This window comes from Octodon degus, unplaced genomic scaffold (assembly GCF_000260255.1).
Source record: "Octodon degus isolate 3935 unplaced genomic scaffold, OctDeg1.0 scaffold00122, whole genome shotgun sequence".
Taxonomy (NCBI): domain Eukaryota; kingdom Metazoa; phylum Chordata; class Mammalia; order Rodentia; family Octodontidae; genus Octodon; species Octodon degus.
The window spans coordinates 3,206,622-3,222,020 of record NW_004524698.1 but is presented as its reverse complement, the minus strand read 5'-3'; the positions used below and the strand labels follow the sequence as shown (position 1 = coordinate 3,222,020).

At 39.5% G+C, this 15,399-nt stretch overlaps 1 protein-coding gene across 2 annotated transcripts in view; it reads left to right on the top strand.

Annotated features, from left to right (window-relative positions):
• Window positions 1-9,906, top strand: part of Cog3 (component of oligomeric golgi complex 3) — a 59,508-nt gene extending 49,602 nt beyond the window's left edge. For both annotated transcript variants that reach the window (XM_023700121.1, XM_004640270.2), the window contains 3 exons: window positions 3,939-4,066; window positions 5,762-5,860; window positions 9,403-9,906. In XM_023700121.1, coding sequence (XP_023555889.1) covers window positions 3,939-4,066; window positions 5,762-5,860; window positions 9,403-9,432 — 257 coding nt within the window. In that variant the 3' untranslated portion in view covers window positions 9,433-9,906. The remainder of the gene's footprint in view (window positions 1-3,938; window positions 4,067-5,761; window positions 5,861-9,402) is intronic.
• The last annotated feature ends 5,493 nt before the right edge of the window (window positions 9,907-15,399 follow it).

Below are 15,399 nucleotides of genomic sequence, written 5' to 3'. Positions count from 1 at the left end.
TCTTTCATGTGTGTGTGGCCAGCTCAGCCCACCAGGGGGCAGGGCTGGCTGGCATGTGGTGCTGGGGGATTGAACCGCGGTCCCTTTGTTTTTGCTAAGCTTGTTCTAAGTAGGTGCTTTAGACTACTGAGCCATCTCACCAGCCCCCATCAGTGTTTTCTTGTCTTCATTTTTTTGTTGTTGTTGTTTTATGCTGGAGAGTAGTTTGGTTTCTGTTTGGGTAAGAGAGAATTTTTTAAAATTTTTTTTGTATGTGTGTTTGGGATTGACCTCAGGGCCTTTGTCACCATAGACAAATGCTCTCTTGCTGAGATGAAGCCCCAGAATGGTGAGGGAATTCTTTAATATCAGATAGTCATACCTATGTTATTTCTTGTACATTGTATGGCATTTTGAGTAGGCATTAACCAGAACAAATCAGTTTATTACATTGGTGTTTCTGGCCATTCCTGACTCATATTTTGAAACTAAAAAGGCTGAGTCATGAAAGGACAGTGTTTTTATTATGAGTGATCTGTGTCAAAGTTGGAAAGCAGCATTTTGCTCTTGGTGAAAGAGTTCCAAGGAGAGATTCTGGTTCTCTATTCATGAAAATTGGTTGTCTACAGATATCTGATATGAACTCAACTTTTAAAGATATGACTGATTTTTCCATAAGAATGTTATACGTGTCAGGTGTTCATTTTCTTTGGGAAAAGAGATTGAAGCCATTTTAAACCTCCAGGGTTTTCAGTTACTATGAATACCTTAGGTTAATTTTAAGTTGGGCCAAGAAGTTCATAGTAGCTGTGTGTTTCTTAGGAAGATGTATAGTTGTAGAGCATTATTGGTTGTCTTCAAAAGAAAGGTTTGCATTTCAGAGGTTCCTTGTATGCATATTGAGGATGTCAGTACTTGTTTGCATTGATTTTTTTTCATTGCAAATTAACTTTGTGACGTTATTTACTATAATGGAGACAGTGGTGTTCTACTGTTATTTGTTATTTTAAACACCAGTATTGTATATTAGATTGAAATCTTTAAGACCTTTAAAAAGCAGCATATGTGCTGCAGTTGTACATCCTGTTATGAGACAGAAGTCAGAATCTTTTACTGACAAGACTGGACATTCTACTTCTGGTCTGAGTTAGTGCCAACTCCCTGTTCTGATTTCTCACAGTCAAGAAGCAGACTTACTAGTCCTGAGCACATCTTGACCCTTGGAGCAATATTAATCTTTGGATTAATTGCAGCCTTTGGTTTTATGGTTTCAATTGCTTGTAAGGCTTATTTAGAAATAAGAGCTGATTTGTAATTTGAATGTTTATGTAAATGAAACTTAGATGCAATGAATCTCTTTTAAAAAAGGTAAAAATAGCAGATAGGCATAGGCATATTTAGTATAGGTAAGCCCAGAGTCTTGATGCATAATTAACATATTGTTCTTTCCATTTTAGAAAGATCAAAGTAGGGGCTATTATTTTCTCAAGTGGAATCCTAATAGAATTCACAGTATTACATGTATTGTGCTCTTAAGCATTGTTAGAATGTCATTAGTAAAGCGGGAATAGATAAAAGAAGTTGACAAAAAGGGCTGATTGAAATAGGGCTTGCTATTTTGTTCTTTAACCCATTTGGTATTTTTCTAAATGAGGCAGTCTTACTGAGTGTAGCAGTTATTGTGTAGTCTTTTTTTGGGGAGACAGGGTTTTACTACATAGTTTAGGCTGGCCTCAAACTTGTGATCCTCCTGCCTCAGCCTCCCAAGTGCTAGGGTTACAGGCATGCCCCATCATGCCCAAGAGAGGATTCACTCTGTGGTTGTTGTCTTCTGTGCCTTTAGTCCTGCAGGAGATGTAACTGGTTTTTCTTGGTCTGGAATACATGAAGCCCACACTTCAGTGTTAAAAGAGATTTATGGGCTGAAAGTACCTAGAAACTATCATGAGCCCCTCCACTTTAGATTAGAAATCCAGGGTTACCGTCTGTACAGAGCTCGTTGGAAATCCAGGGTTACAGTCCGTACAGAGCTCGTCAGGTTGTGGGAGATCACATCATGATAAACTCACAGGACAGTAAGTTATAAATCAGGATGCTTGTTTGTTAATTTGCTCTAGGATAGGGTTTTATGGGGGGATTCAGTGGCTCTGAAAAACTGATTATAGTGATCCGTGAAGTGTGTTGGTGGTGACAGAACTGGATCCCATAGAGTAAGCATCCAGAAGGAACTTTCATCTATATAATGAAAAACAAACCATTCTGGAGTCTCTCTGTCTGTCTGTCTGTCTGTCTGTCTGTCTGTCTGTCTGTCTGTCTGTCTCTGAACATTGGTACCTTCTTGCTTTGTTTTACAACCCTTCTCAAAAGAAAGTGTCTTTTACTATGTAAAAAGGAAACCACTGCTATGGTTTCTCTACCCGGATTATTTATGTTTATGTATACACAAGTTTATCTGGACTTCAGAAACTGTTACCCAGATGAGGCTAGGCTACAGCCTGTACCCTTGCTGTTTTCACTTCCTGTGTGTCTTGCAGTCCTGCACCAGCATGTGCAGCTCAGGCCACCATGTGATAAATGCATAGGACGCTCCCCATAACGTGGTTTCTTTAGTAATGCTGTGAAGGGATAGGTAAATTATTTTTAGTTTATGATTCTCTATAGTCAATAGAAGTCCTGAGGCTGGGGAAGATAGCTTGGTGGTCTAAGCGCCCGCCTGGCAAGTTCAAGGACCCAGGTTTGATCCCCATTACCACATGCTGTGCCAGAGATCCTTAACTAACTAACTAACTAACTAACTAACTAACTAACTAAATAAATAAAGGAATGAATGAATAGAAAGTCCTTATGTAGTCCCTGAATATATTGGTAGTTTGTGAGTTTTATTAATACAATAATTTTTTAGTAGTTGAAATGTTAAGTGAAAGAATATGTGTATTTTTAGTTTTGCTAGATAATGCCTAATATCCCTCAAAAGAAGTTGAACTGTTTTCTACTCCCATCAGGCTATGGTTGTCCCTTAGTCTCTGTTTGGGGTTGGTTCCAGGACTCCCCACAGATAACCAAAACCCACAAATACTTAAGTCTTGTATATAAGGTGATACATACTTTAGATCCTCTCTAGATTACTAGATTATTTATAATATCTAGTACAATATAAATGCTGTGTTAATATAGGCAGTATATTATTTAAGGAATAACAAAATGAAAAGTCCATACAGTATGTTCAGGGCAGACACAACTTTGTTTTTGTTTTTGTTTTTGTTTTCTGAATATTTTTGATTTGCATTTGGTTGAATCCATGAATGTGGACCCTGTGGATCTGAAGAACCAAATACCCACTGCCCTGCGTCCTTGTCAGGCACAGATAGCCAGTCTTTTTGGCACCTGTAAATATTTCACTGCTTTCATTTACATTAATTTTGAGTGACATTGAGCATCTTTGAGATTCTGACTATTTCTTCGTAACTCTCTAATTTCTTATCTTAAATACTTAAAACAGATGACTGCTCTTCCTTTGTACACCTTTCAGACACTGCATTGGGGTTTCATAGTTCTTTTTTTTTTTAAAGCTCTGGAATTCTATTCTCTGATGCTGTTGGGTAAAAAGGTAACAGATATTTAGTTCAATTTGTGTGGATGTCTTCCAGAAGGTCTAAGCTAGGTGCTTATTTATTATGAAGTAATTCTTGTGTCTCTAAAAATCACTTTGTAAAACTCTCTTTTACATCTAAAGTCTAACAATGCATATTGCAGCCACAGGAAATGTGTTGAAGTATGCCCAAGGAATTCTTTTATTGTCTTAGTCTTTGGCAATAGAGTTTGTCTATAGTGGTTATTTACTGATTATAGGGCTTATAATTAAAGTTGATAAGAAAATAAAATATTTTTCTATTTCTTTATTCCCCTCTTCATTAAAATGGAAATGTTTCTTGTTCTATGTGGCAATATTTTCTTTGCAGCAAAGGTTAGTGACCTTGTGGCAGCAGCATATAAGACAATGAAAACAAAGCTGCCCCTGACATTGAGAAGCATGTCGCTGTACCTGTCCAATAAAGATACAGAGTTCATCTTATTTAAACCTGTTAGGGTGAGTAGCATAGTAATAATTTATTTGAATGTTGGCCAGTGCACTCCAATGTTCTTTTCTGATCTACCATTTTTCTCTTGCTATAGATACTTAAAAGTATTTGTATTCTATTCTAGTGAAGTTGGTTAATAATCACCACGATTCTCTCTCTCTCTGTCTCTGTCTCTCTCTGTCTGTCTCTCTCTGTCTCTGTCTGTCTCTCTCTGTCTCTGTCTCTGTCTCTCTCTCTCTCTCCCTCTCTCTCTCCTAATCATACTGGCACTTTTATTAGTGGGTCTCACTACCAGGTCTGCATTATTGATGTTATATACAAAAGATTCACATAATATTTGTGTTTCTATGAGGAGTTGGTAGCAACTATAATGGCTGCAAAACTAACTAATGTGTTTCTTCTATTATTACTCATTCTGTAGACATTGATAAAATATGAACATCAGTAGCTGGTAACAGTTTTACTTTCCTTTAAGCAAAATTGCTAATATGGAATTCTTAAATAGATATCCAGTATTAAGATGAAGCGAACCCTGTTTTAAGTTTCTGAATAATGGACTGATTCTGAAACATAAAGTCCAGTAACCAAGTAAATCAATTGCTGATTAACAAAGACCCTCAACACCTAATGTCTCAAAAAGACTTAAAGACATCTCTGTAGCTTCGTCCTTTAATCAGTCTAATTAGTCGTAGAGATAGAGTATCTATCCCAGTGTATCTTCCCCCACACATCCTCACTTTATCTTAAGTTTTTATTTTATTTTTTCATCTTTTAAAAGACTATTCTTTATAGTGAAGGACTTTACATTAACTTTTATATTCTCAGCAAGGTGTCTGTCCTCCAAATTAGTTTTTATGTTCCAGGAAATACAAACTCATAATATGTTTTGTGATCACTTTGCGGCCTATTTATGTACCTGTAGTCCACTAAATGTAACTCCATAGAATGTGTTCGTGCTTATGTCAAGAATTTATTATTTCTTTTTTTACTTTTTTTTTTTTTTTGTGGAACTGGGGATTGAACTCAAATCCTTGCACTTGCCAGGGAAGTGCTTATTCTGCTGAGCCATCTCCCCGGCTCTACAAGAATTTATTATTTATCGATAAAATATAATTTTCTTCTCCACTGGTCCTAATTAAGTTTTTAATCTTAACTTTTAAATTAGAAATGAGTAAACAAAATCTCAGATCCTCATATTGTGTGTGGTTCAGCCCTTGAGAGAGCAGCATTTCAGGAATTAAGCTTCATTTTACTAGGGAGTAGTAGAAACAAATGACTGTCAACAGCCACTGAGGGATTAAGTGTCACAGCAAATGAAGAACTTGAAGAATTTGTAGCTTCAAGTTCTGTGTTGAGCTCACATCTTTTATGCAAGGTATTGGCTGATTTTTAAAGTACATTTTTTTGTTTTGGAACTTTATTATCTTTTGTGTAAGAAATTGCTGAAGACTAGTATTACCTGAGAGGACTGAGTTTTCTAAAATTAGCTTTTCAAGGAAATATTATTTGATAAGTCTTCATCAAGTTATACTAGCATATGAAACATTAGGTTCTAATTATATCTTTGGTAATCTCATGAAAAACACATTTCTTCTACTTGTTTTTAGTGAAAACTACAGTGATGTAATATTGTTAGTGCTTCAGGTTTAAGATGTCTGTGTTTCTTATGGTACATCTGATATGACATCCTCTTTTTTTTTAAGAATAATATTCAGCAAGTTTTTCAGAAGCTTCATGCTCTGTTAAAGGAAGAGTTCAGCCCTGAAGACATCCAGATCATTGCTTGTCCTTCCATGGAACAGGTAATCCCCACACTGAACTTTATGTCCCCTGGGTTATTCTACTTGAATAGATAACATGTTGGAGGAAACTTGGTTGTAGTTTTAATATTTATAACTGTATATTGTCTATCCTGATGAGGAAGAATTCAAACTTGGACTTGTTTTTGAGGGACAGTTTTAAAGCTTTTACATTTTAACCCTAATAGTGAGAAATGCTGTGTTTAAAATAATGACCTATTTGTGAAAGACTTAAATACTGGTGTTTATTTAGCTTGCTGGATCATTTTGACTGAAAAATGCACACTTAAATGAAAAAATGGAGTTTATCTTAAAGATTAGAATAGATGCTAGAAGTGCTTTTTCTTTTCTTCCTAAATCTAAAAAACTGAATATAGGGCTAATTCATGTTACCTGTCACTCATTCAGTCTAGTCAGCAAATCTGTAGTATGCCCTTTATGTATTAGGAGTAGCTGGTGCTTTGGAGAATAGTTTTCTTCTGGTCTTAACTTTGGTGTGGTTTAGGCATTTAGTATATGGTAAGGACTGGAGAATGGTGAAAATTTGGTGAAAGCCTGGTTGAAGTGAGTAGAGGCTGTGGAGAAGGGAGCTGGGGAAGTTTTGTTATAATAAGAAGAAACCTGAAGGGGGAAATGGGGCCTTTTTAAAAAGGTTCAGTGGTTTTTAATGTATTCATGAACTTGTGCAATCATCACCATTATCTGAAGCCAGACATTTTCATTACTCTTTAGCTGTTAGCAGATTTTCTATTCTACTTTTTCCTACAAGTTGTCTCTATTGCTTATTCTGGATATTTCATTAAATGAAATCATACAACATATAATCTTCCATAACTAGCTTCTTTCATTTTAAGTATTTCCAGGCCTCTTCCATATTGCAGCGTATGTCAAAACTTCCTTTTTTTTAATGGCTCTGTATGTCTTTGTGTGGAGAGATGGGGATCATATTTTTAAAAGATAACCCCGTGGTTGTAGGCGTGTACAGTCAAAACACTTTATAAGTCGTTTTAAGTGACTTTCCTGGGTGATTGTGACACCAGCTTGCTGTGTAGTTAGGTTTGTTGTCAGGGTTTCAGGATTTAATTTTGCTTTGTAGTTATGTGAAATGTTTATGTGACTTTCAAGTTAGAATTACAGAACAAGGTAAATTTACGGAAGTCTTTCTTTCACTTTCTAGCCCTTTCCAGCCTTTTCCCTCCCTCCCCTATAGATGGGGTTTTTTTCTTTATTATTCCCTGGATTATCCTTCTATTGCTTTAGTTGTTTTTTCAATGATTGGGAGTCACATGTTTGCATGTTCTTGGAAAGCTCCAATGAGTGGGGAAGTGTCATGAGAGGCAGACGTGGGGTGGAGTCTTGGGAGCAGTCAGGTGGATGCTTTCTGGTCTGCCGCGGAGAGGAGATGTCTGAGAGTGTGAGCACAGAAGCGGGAGGTGGTGGGCGTGAGGGAGGTTATGGGATCCTAGTCCAAGAAGTAAGTCGCAGTCTCACCAAAGTAAGAAGCAAGCTCATTGCTGAGTGGGGAGGGGCAGGCATGTGAGAAGTTGGAGGAAGGCTCAGTTGTTGGGTGGTTATGAATTCGAAGGAGATTAGTTATCCATTTTTTTTTTTTTTTGGACGTCTAATTTTTTTCCCTATAGTCATAATCAGTTACATGAATGTAGATGTGGAATGACTAGATCATAAGATCCAATTGTGTTAGTCTGTTTTCCATTACTGTAATAAATAATGAAGATAATCAGTTTATGAAAAGAAAAGGTTTATTTTGGCTCACAGTTTTCGGGTTTCAGTTCGTGGCCTATTGTGTTGTTTTGGGGCCTGCAGCAAGGCAGCACATCATAATGGAAGTTTATGGTGTAATGAGGCAACTCACCTCATGGCCAGGCAGCAAAACAGAGGAAGGTGAAGGGAGTGCTGGTCCTCTGCCCGCTTCAGGGGTGCACTCCCAGTGACCTGAAGACCTCCTGCCTCTTAAGGTTTCCACTGTTCCCCAGCAGCTGGTGCTTGGGGGCAGGCCTTGGTGTGACATTCTGGATCCAAACTATAGCGTCGGTATATAGTAGTATAAGTTCATTCTTTCAGACTTACAGAAAAGGTACAGAAATGGAATGAGAGTTCCAGTATGCATTCTTTTTATGTGATTCATAATTTTCTCCCTTTGCTCTGTCATCATAGTTTTTCCTTTCCTTAATCCCCTTTTAGCTCATTTGAGAGGAGGTTGGTAAACACTATACTCCTTAACACTACAGAGTATATTTCATAAGAAAAGGCCATTCTTTTATGCTACTCCTACTTCTGTACAGTTTTCTTTCTTTTTTTTATTTTTCTATTTTAGGGAAAGGTCTACAGAGTGTTCAGGGTCTCACTCCTAGATCGGACTCATAGTGATCTGCCTGTTTACAGCCTCCCAAGAGCTGGGATTACAGGGGTGCACCACCATACCCAGTCTCAATTGCTGTCTCAGTGTGCCCCAGAGGTGGGGCCATTATGGCAGGCCTGGGGATCGTACCCCCCGCCCTGTACCTGCTTGCAGGCGCGTGAATCTGCTGTTTGGCTGGCCCACAGTACAGTTTTCAAAGCTTGAAATGTGATGCTGATGCTGTGGCCTGGCTCACAGCTCATAGTCCAAATTTACTAGTGTATAACAAGTCCCCAAGTCTAGGACCATATCAGATCATATGCTGTTGTCAGGGCTGCTGCTGCTTTTTTTTTCTTTTTTAAGTCTTTTTGAGACAGAGTCTCCCAGTGTAGTGCAGGCTGGCCTTGAGCTCACTTTGTAGCCCAGGCTGGTCTCAAACTCTCAGTGATCCTCCTGCCTCAGCCTTCCGAGTGCTGGGATTACAGGCATGCACACCATTCTCGGCCTTGTCAGGGTTTCTTTGAAGCTGGAGCAGGTCCATATCCTTCCCTGGAGTTCAGTTGTCTGTTTGAAGTCTCTTTGTTCATGATTAGACTTGAGTTTTGTATTGCTGGTAGAAGAAAAGCATTAAGATGATTGTATATCTTTCCTCTTGTCGCGTATGTGTATAAAAAAGATGGGGGTGATGTTCTCGGTCACCAGAGCAGTTGTGCTGTGGAAGATTCCGAGCAGGTCCAATTACCTCCCCTTTCCATAGCCTGGGTGATCCATGTGTGTCAGGCAAGCTGCCATTCCCTTGCTGTTCCCACGGTGACCTAGTTCTAGGGTCCTGGGCCTCCATTACAGAGCAGACAGGGCACTGTTAAACTTGCCAGAGTATAGCAGTGCCAAATTAAAGAATTTGGTGTATGCACAGATTTCCCAAAACACACTGTGCACAGAAAAAGGTGCCACTAGTTAATTAAGAAATATCCATCATATGTATTCATATATTGTTCTGCCAGTAAGACTTTAAGTGACTTGAGGCCCTGGATTTGGTGATGGATTAGCTCCTTACTGGGTCTCTAGATGACAGTGCCCAATGCCTGTGAAAATGGTCTTATTTTGCCACTGGATGTTGTGGATGCCTCTTTGGTGGGGTGGCATTGTGAAGCAGAGCTAACAAGGCCTATGCTTTGCTTTTCAGGTAAACCTCCTGCTGTCTGTTCCTAAATAAACAGGCTGGTCAGAAAGTTGGAATGGGCTGAGAAGTCTTACGGCCTGCAGGACTCCTAGGACTCCCACCTAGGATTGTCCCCAAGACCCCTGCCAGCGTGCTGCTCAGAGCTGCCCACAGGAGGAAGCAGAAGCAAAATGTTGAAAAGACAAGTGTTTCCCTTTTGAAAACATCAAAATGCCAAAGATGAATGGATATGTAGTGATCTCATTTAAATGGATATAAGAAATATAAGTTTTTAAGAGGTAGCCAGGAGGAGCTTGAAATCAAATGTTTGTGCAATAAAATAGGTTACAGTGAGTAGTGCTAAGAACTTTATGGAAATACAGCTGAGAAAGCTGCTAAAGGTAAGGTTTGCTAATGCATGAAACACAACACTTTTCACCACTGAGCATTCCACAGTGACTATGTATATATGTATTTTTTGTTTTTAATTTCCATAAACTTTGTTTTGAGATAAGTTCTCACTTTGTAGTTCAGGCTGGCCTTGAACTTACTATGTAACCCAGGCTGGCCTTGAACTTCTGGTGATCCTCCTGCCTCAGAAACCTTATTTCTATATTTAATGTAATATTTCTCCTATTATTTGATGTTTGGTTGGGAGTTGCTTCTGAGAATGTGCATCTTATTTTGCTGAGGATTCAGGGTGTCATGTTCCTGTTTGATGTGAGGGTTTCATGGACAGCTCTAGGACTTGAGCTTGGACTGCTATTGTGCAGAACATTCAAAGCAGGGAGCCATAGCCTCTTGCTGTAGGCAGGCATAGTTCTCCCACAGGGATCCTTATGGTACAGCCGTCAGTGAGGTGAGTGCGAATTATGAATTAGGGTGTCTTCACGCTTACTTATAAAGGAGAGGAGGAAACCTGATAAGTGGCTGGTCTCTTGAGTGCTCCTGAATGAAGCTTAGTTCTGGTCCTTTTGCAAGCAGCCTCTTTGTTTGCAGCTGCTGATTGTAAAGTGAACACTTTGATGTGCATTCCAGTTGTCCAGCAGCCTGTGCTGTGCTGTGCACCAGCCTGGTGGGCCTGCAGCCCCACTACAGCAGAATACGTTTTGCCAACACACATAGGACAGCAAACACTGCCCATGTCTTAGAAGCACCACACCCCAGCAGGGATCACACGCGTGAGGCCCCATAGCGAGTTCCCTACAGATCCCTCCCTCTTTAAATTTGGAACTAGATTGATTGTGCCTCTGATGTTGTAGTGGTAAACAGCGTGTGGCTCTTGTTTCAAAAAGAGTTCCGAATTCCTTAAACCCTGGTATGAAAATGGGATGGACACTGCCTAGGCTGTGGAGGAGCCCGCGCCTGTTGGTGCAGGCGGTATCTGTGTGCCTGTGCTGCCCACGTGTGCAGCGCGGCTCTTCAAGGTGTGGGCGGTTCCATGCTGGTGTCTGTAAGAGTTCCCTTTTTTACCACCTTCATTTCGGCGGTGGATATTGCTTGGTGGAACTTATTACTCATGTTTTGAGAAAGTGAAAGGTAAGAGGGCCATATTTTTTTTGCCTTGAAGTGAATGAATTGAGATTGTATTTACTTCTTAGTGTTTTCAATACACGTTTGTAAGATATTGTAAAATATCTGCTTTTGTGTATTATATGTACATTTGGTTTTTAAGTAGCCTTTCCAAAGAAATGAGGGCATGATTATTGTACAACAATGTAACTGGTGTAGTTTGATGTACAGAGCAGAGTGTGTTCTTCAGGATAAAAATACTTAATGGCACTGTTTTTGTGTTTTGATCTTTTGTTTCTGAAACACTCAAACACCTTACTAAGTGCTAAGTAGGTGATAGTGACCCACCTAGTTGCTAAGTGAATATCTGTCTAAATCTGTACAGTTTTAGGTATTTACTTATACAGAGAGTGTACATACTTTCAAATAATTAATTTAAAATACTTTATATTATTTGATGAGAAATTGTTTTTAATAAATGAATTTCTAAAAAAATAAAGATTTTGCTATTTTCTTGTGTCTGATACTTGTTTGGATTCTTTTAAAGATTTTTTTCATTGAAGTTTTTATTGAGAGAATTTGTAGATCCACACACAGAGGAATCTGTGTGTCCTTCATCTGGTTTGCCTAGCGATAATATCTTGCAGACTGGAGTGCAGAATTATAATGAGGTTGTGGTGCTGATCCACAGCACCCCAGCCTTCCTCACATTTCCCCCTTTTTAATGTATACTGCATAATTCCTCTGGCAAGGTAATTCTTGTGAGAAGACATTTTAGAACCATCTTAATATTTCATTAATTAAAAGACTTTTATTAAAAATTTATTTTTAAAGAATATTAGAGATAAAGAAAAAGCGTTAGAAACAAAAGATTTCACTAAAAGTAATAATTCAATATTGCTGTATTACATGATGCTATGTTCAGATTAGTTGTTCACATTACTAGATATAAATGTGTGTAAGATTTGTTTAAAAAAAAAAAGCCCCTAAAAGCAATACCAAGTTGTAAGAAATTCAAGAGGAAAAAAAAGTAAAAAACCAAAAAAGTTAAGCATTAACTGCTCCAAAAGATGAATAGAATCCGACAATACAATTATCTAAGCTATTCTACATAAATACCCAAATGTATCTTTTTCCCTTCTTAAATTTGTCATTTTCCTCACCGCCATTTTTCCTTCCCATTGAACAATTTCCCTTTCACAGTATCTGCTGTACCTTTTAGATTTTCTTTTTCTTTTTCTTTTTTTTTTTGAAGTTAGATTTTTTTTTTGTTTTGTGGAACCAGGGATTGAACTCAGGCCCTTGTGCTTGCCAGGGAAGTGCTTATTCTACTGAGCCATTTCCCCAGCCCCTAGATTTTCATTACTTTCAAATTCTTACTAGCAAGATAATACAGTGTTTGTACATGTGGATCTGATTTATTTCACTTACCAATATAGACTCGAGCTGCATCCATTTATCTACAAAAGCCTCGGGTTTATCTAAAAGACTGTAGTCAGCTTTCCATTAACTGTAATAAATACCAGAGGTGGCTGGGCTTGGTGGTACACACCTGTAATTCCAGCACTCAGGCTGAGGCAGAATTGTTGCAAGTTTGAGACCAGCCTGGGCTACAAATTGAGCTGAAGTCCAGCTTGAACTGCATAGTGAGACCCTGTCTCAGAAAGACCTAAATAAATAAATAAATAAATAAATAAATACCTAAGGTAAATTAACTTACAAAGAGGAAAGGTTGGGCTGGTGACATAGCTCAGTGCACTAGGTACCTGCTTAGGCAAGTGCAGGGACTGGGGTTCAATCCCCAGCACCACATGCTGTGCTGGCCCCACCTCCGGGCATGCTGAGCTGGCCACCGAGAGGTGCATGCCTGTGATACCACTGCTGGGGAGGCTGAAACAGGAGGATCACTACAAGTCCAAGCTGTGTAGTGAGACTCTGTACCAAATATGTTAAAAACAACTAAAAAAAAGGTTTAATTTGGCTCACATTTTCGGGCTTCCCCTTTGTGACTGATAGACTCTGTTGTGCCTGAGGTAGTGCACCATGGCAGGCAGTGTGAGGTAAAGAGCTACTCGCCTCATGACTGGGAGGTGGTAGAGGAAGAGGCGTGTGTGGCCTGGGGTTCCACTGTTGCTCAGCACACACCACCAACAGGAAGACCACCCACTACCCCACTCCCAGTGAGGTTTCCTCCATCTCTCAGTAACACCATGGGCCTTTGGGGGAAGATTCCATATCCAAACTAGCAAAACAGTGTTTTTGTTTTGTGGCAAAATTGCGAGCTTCCTGAGTACTGACAGTGCAGATAACTGTGTTGAAATATAATATTGTAGTAAAAGTAAAACATCTTGAGTGTGGGCATAATCCCAGCTACTCAGAAGATTTAGGCAAGATTACAAATTTGAGGCCAACATGGGTAACCCCTGCCTCAGATTTGAAAAGGGCTAGGACTGTAGCCGAAAGGTTAAGAGTGCTTTCCTGGTGTTCACAAGGCCCTGGGCTTCAATACCCAGTACTGCAAAAACAACAAAAACCAATCCCCCCCCACCCCCGTTTAACAAGTCCATATCTTTAAATTTGCTTCTTTTACCTTATTAGTAAGGCAAAATAGCCAACCTTAGTTCTTAAAAGGGGGTTGTCAGTTAAAACGAACCTGGGGATGTTGATAAGAGATCTCAAAAAGGAGGGCTTTCGCTGCTTCCTCCTTTGGAGTACTACTGTGAATGTTCTTTTGTTGCTTGTCTATCTTCAGTCTCTCAGCGTGGACACCAGTGAAAGGGAAAGTGATTGCTGAAGACTTGTACATGATACTCGCTTGCATAGCTGGACATGGCACACTTCTGTAATCCTAGCACCCTAGGAGGCTGAGGCAGGAGGATTTTTATCTCAGTCAAGCCTGCGCAACTTAGACTGTCCCAGAAAATAAAAAGGGCTGGGGATGTAGCCCACTGCACAGGCCCTATCTATGTTCAATCCCCAATACTGGGGAAGGTGGGTAGTCATCCACTAAGTAGACGTATTAAGTATACAGGTTTTTGGAAATAGTTTGCAATTGTACACATATGCTCACTGTTAGATATTACTTTAGTGCTTGATTTTTAAAAAAAAATAATACAGGGTCTACAGGGTCTCACTATGTAGATCAGACTTGTACTGATCCTCCTGTTTTCAGCCTCCCTCGCGCTGGAATTTCAGGTGTGTGCTACCACACCCAGTCTCATTCACTGTCTCAGCATGCTCTGGAGGTGGGGCCAGCACAGCATACTGGGGATTGAACCCCCGTCCCTGGCGCTTTAATCTACTGAGCTATCTGGCTGGCCCTGTTGCTTTATTTTTAGTGTAAAATATAAATTATAAATGAGCCCTCAAATTGTTACTAGTGTTTGCCATGTAACGTTTAGTTTTTTAAAATATGTATTCTAAAATTTCTTTACAATATTGAGCTCTTGTACACATTTTAAAATCAAGAAGGTTATAATTGTCAGTCTGTATAAACAATCTTTTGCTGAACTTTTTTTTTTTTTTTTTTTGGTGGAACCAGGGATTGAACCCAGGCCCTTGCACTTGCCAGGCAAGTGCTTATTCTACAGAGCCATCTCCCCGGCCCCTTGCTGAACTATTTGAAAGCTATGAAGTCATGCCATGTCATCCTAAATACTTTAGGATCCATGCCTTTTTACAAAATTCCCACTACCATAAGCACACCTAGTAAATAAGCCCAGTATCTGCTAGGTAGCTCATATTGCAGCTTTCTCATGTCTCTACCCTGTGAATACTTTACTATGTTGTTACATCTGTTCAGTCCCTTTTCAGTTTGACTAATCAACTTACGGTTTTTATTTGCTTGTTTTCATGATGTTGACTTTTTTGTTTTTGAAGAAGTTTTTGTTTTACTCAAAGACGCCAGGTAATACAATGAACCAGGTAAATACAATTCCTGAGTTTCCCAATTAGTAAATCCAGAATACCCCCAAATTGCAGGATACATGCTTATAAACACTTGGAACATTTACCTAGATAAACACATATGGGGCTATTAAATATAAACCAAAAGAGTCCCTTAAATTTTTTTTTTTTTTTTTTTTTTTTTTTTTTGTGTGTGTGTGTGTGTGTGGCTGGCTCAGCCCACCCTACAGGCCAGGCTGGCACAGCATGTAGTGCCAGGAATCGAACTGCAGTCCCTGCCCATTTGCCTAAGCTTGCCTAGGCAGGTGCTTTAGACCCCTGAGGTATCTCATTGGCCCCTCCTCAAATAATTTGTAACTGTATCTCTGCAAGCAGGGCTCCTTCTCCACTCTGTCCCCCACCAGGGTGTATGTCGCAACCTCTGAAGACATTTAGATTGTTTCGACATGCGTGTGTGTGTGTGTGTGTGTGTGTGTGTGCATGTGCATGCGTGTGTGCCTGCGATACTGGCTCCTAGTGGGTAGAGAACAGAGATGCTGCTGAACATACTTCAATGCTAGGGCAGCTCCCACAAGAAAAAGCCCACGATGTTAGCAGTGCCAG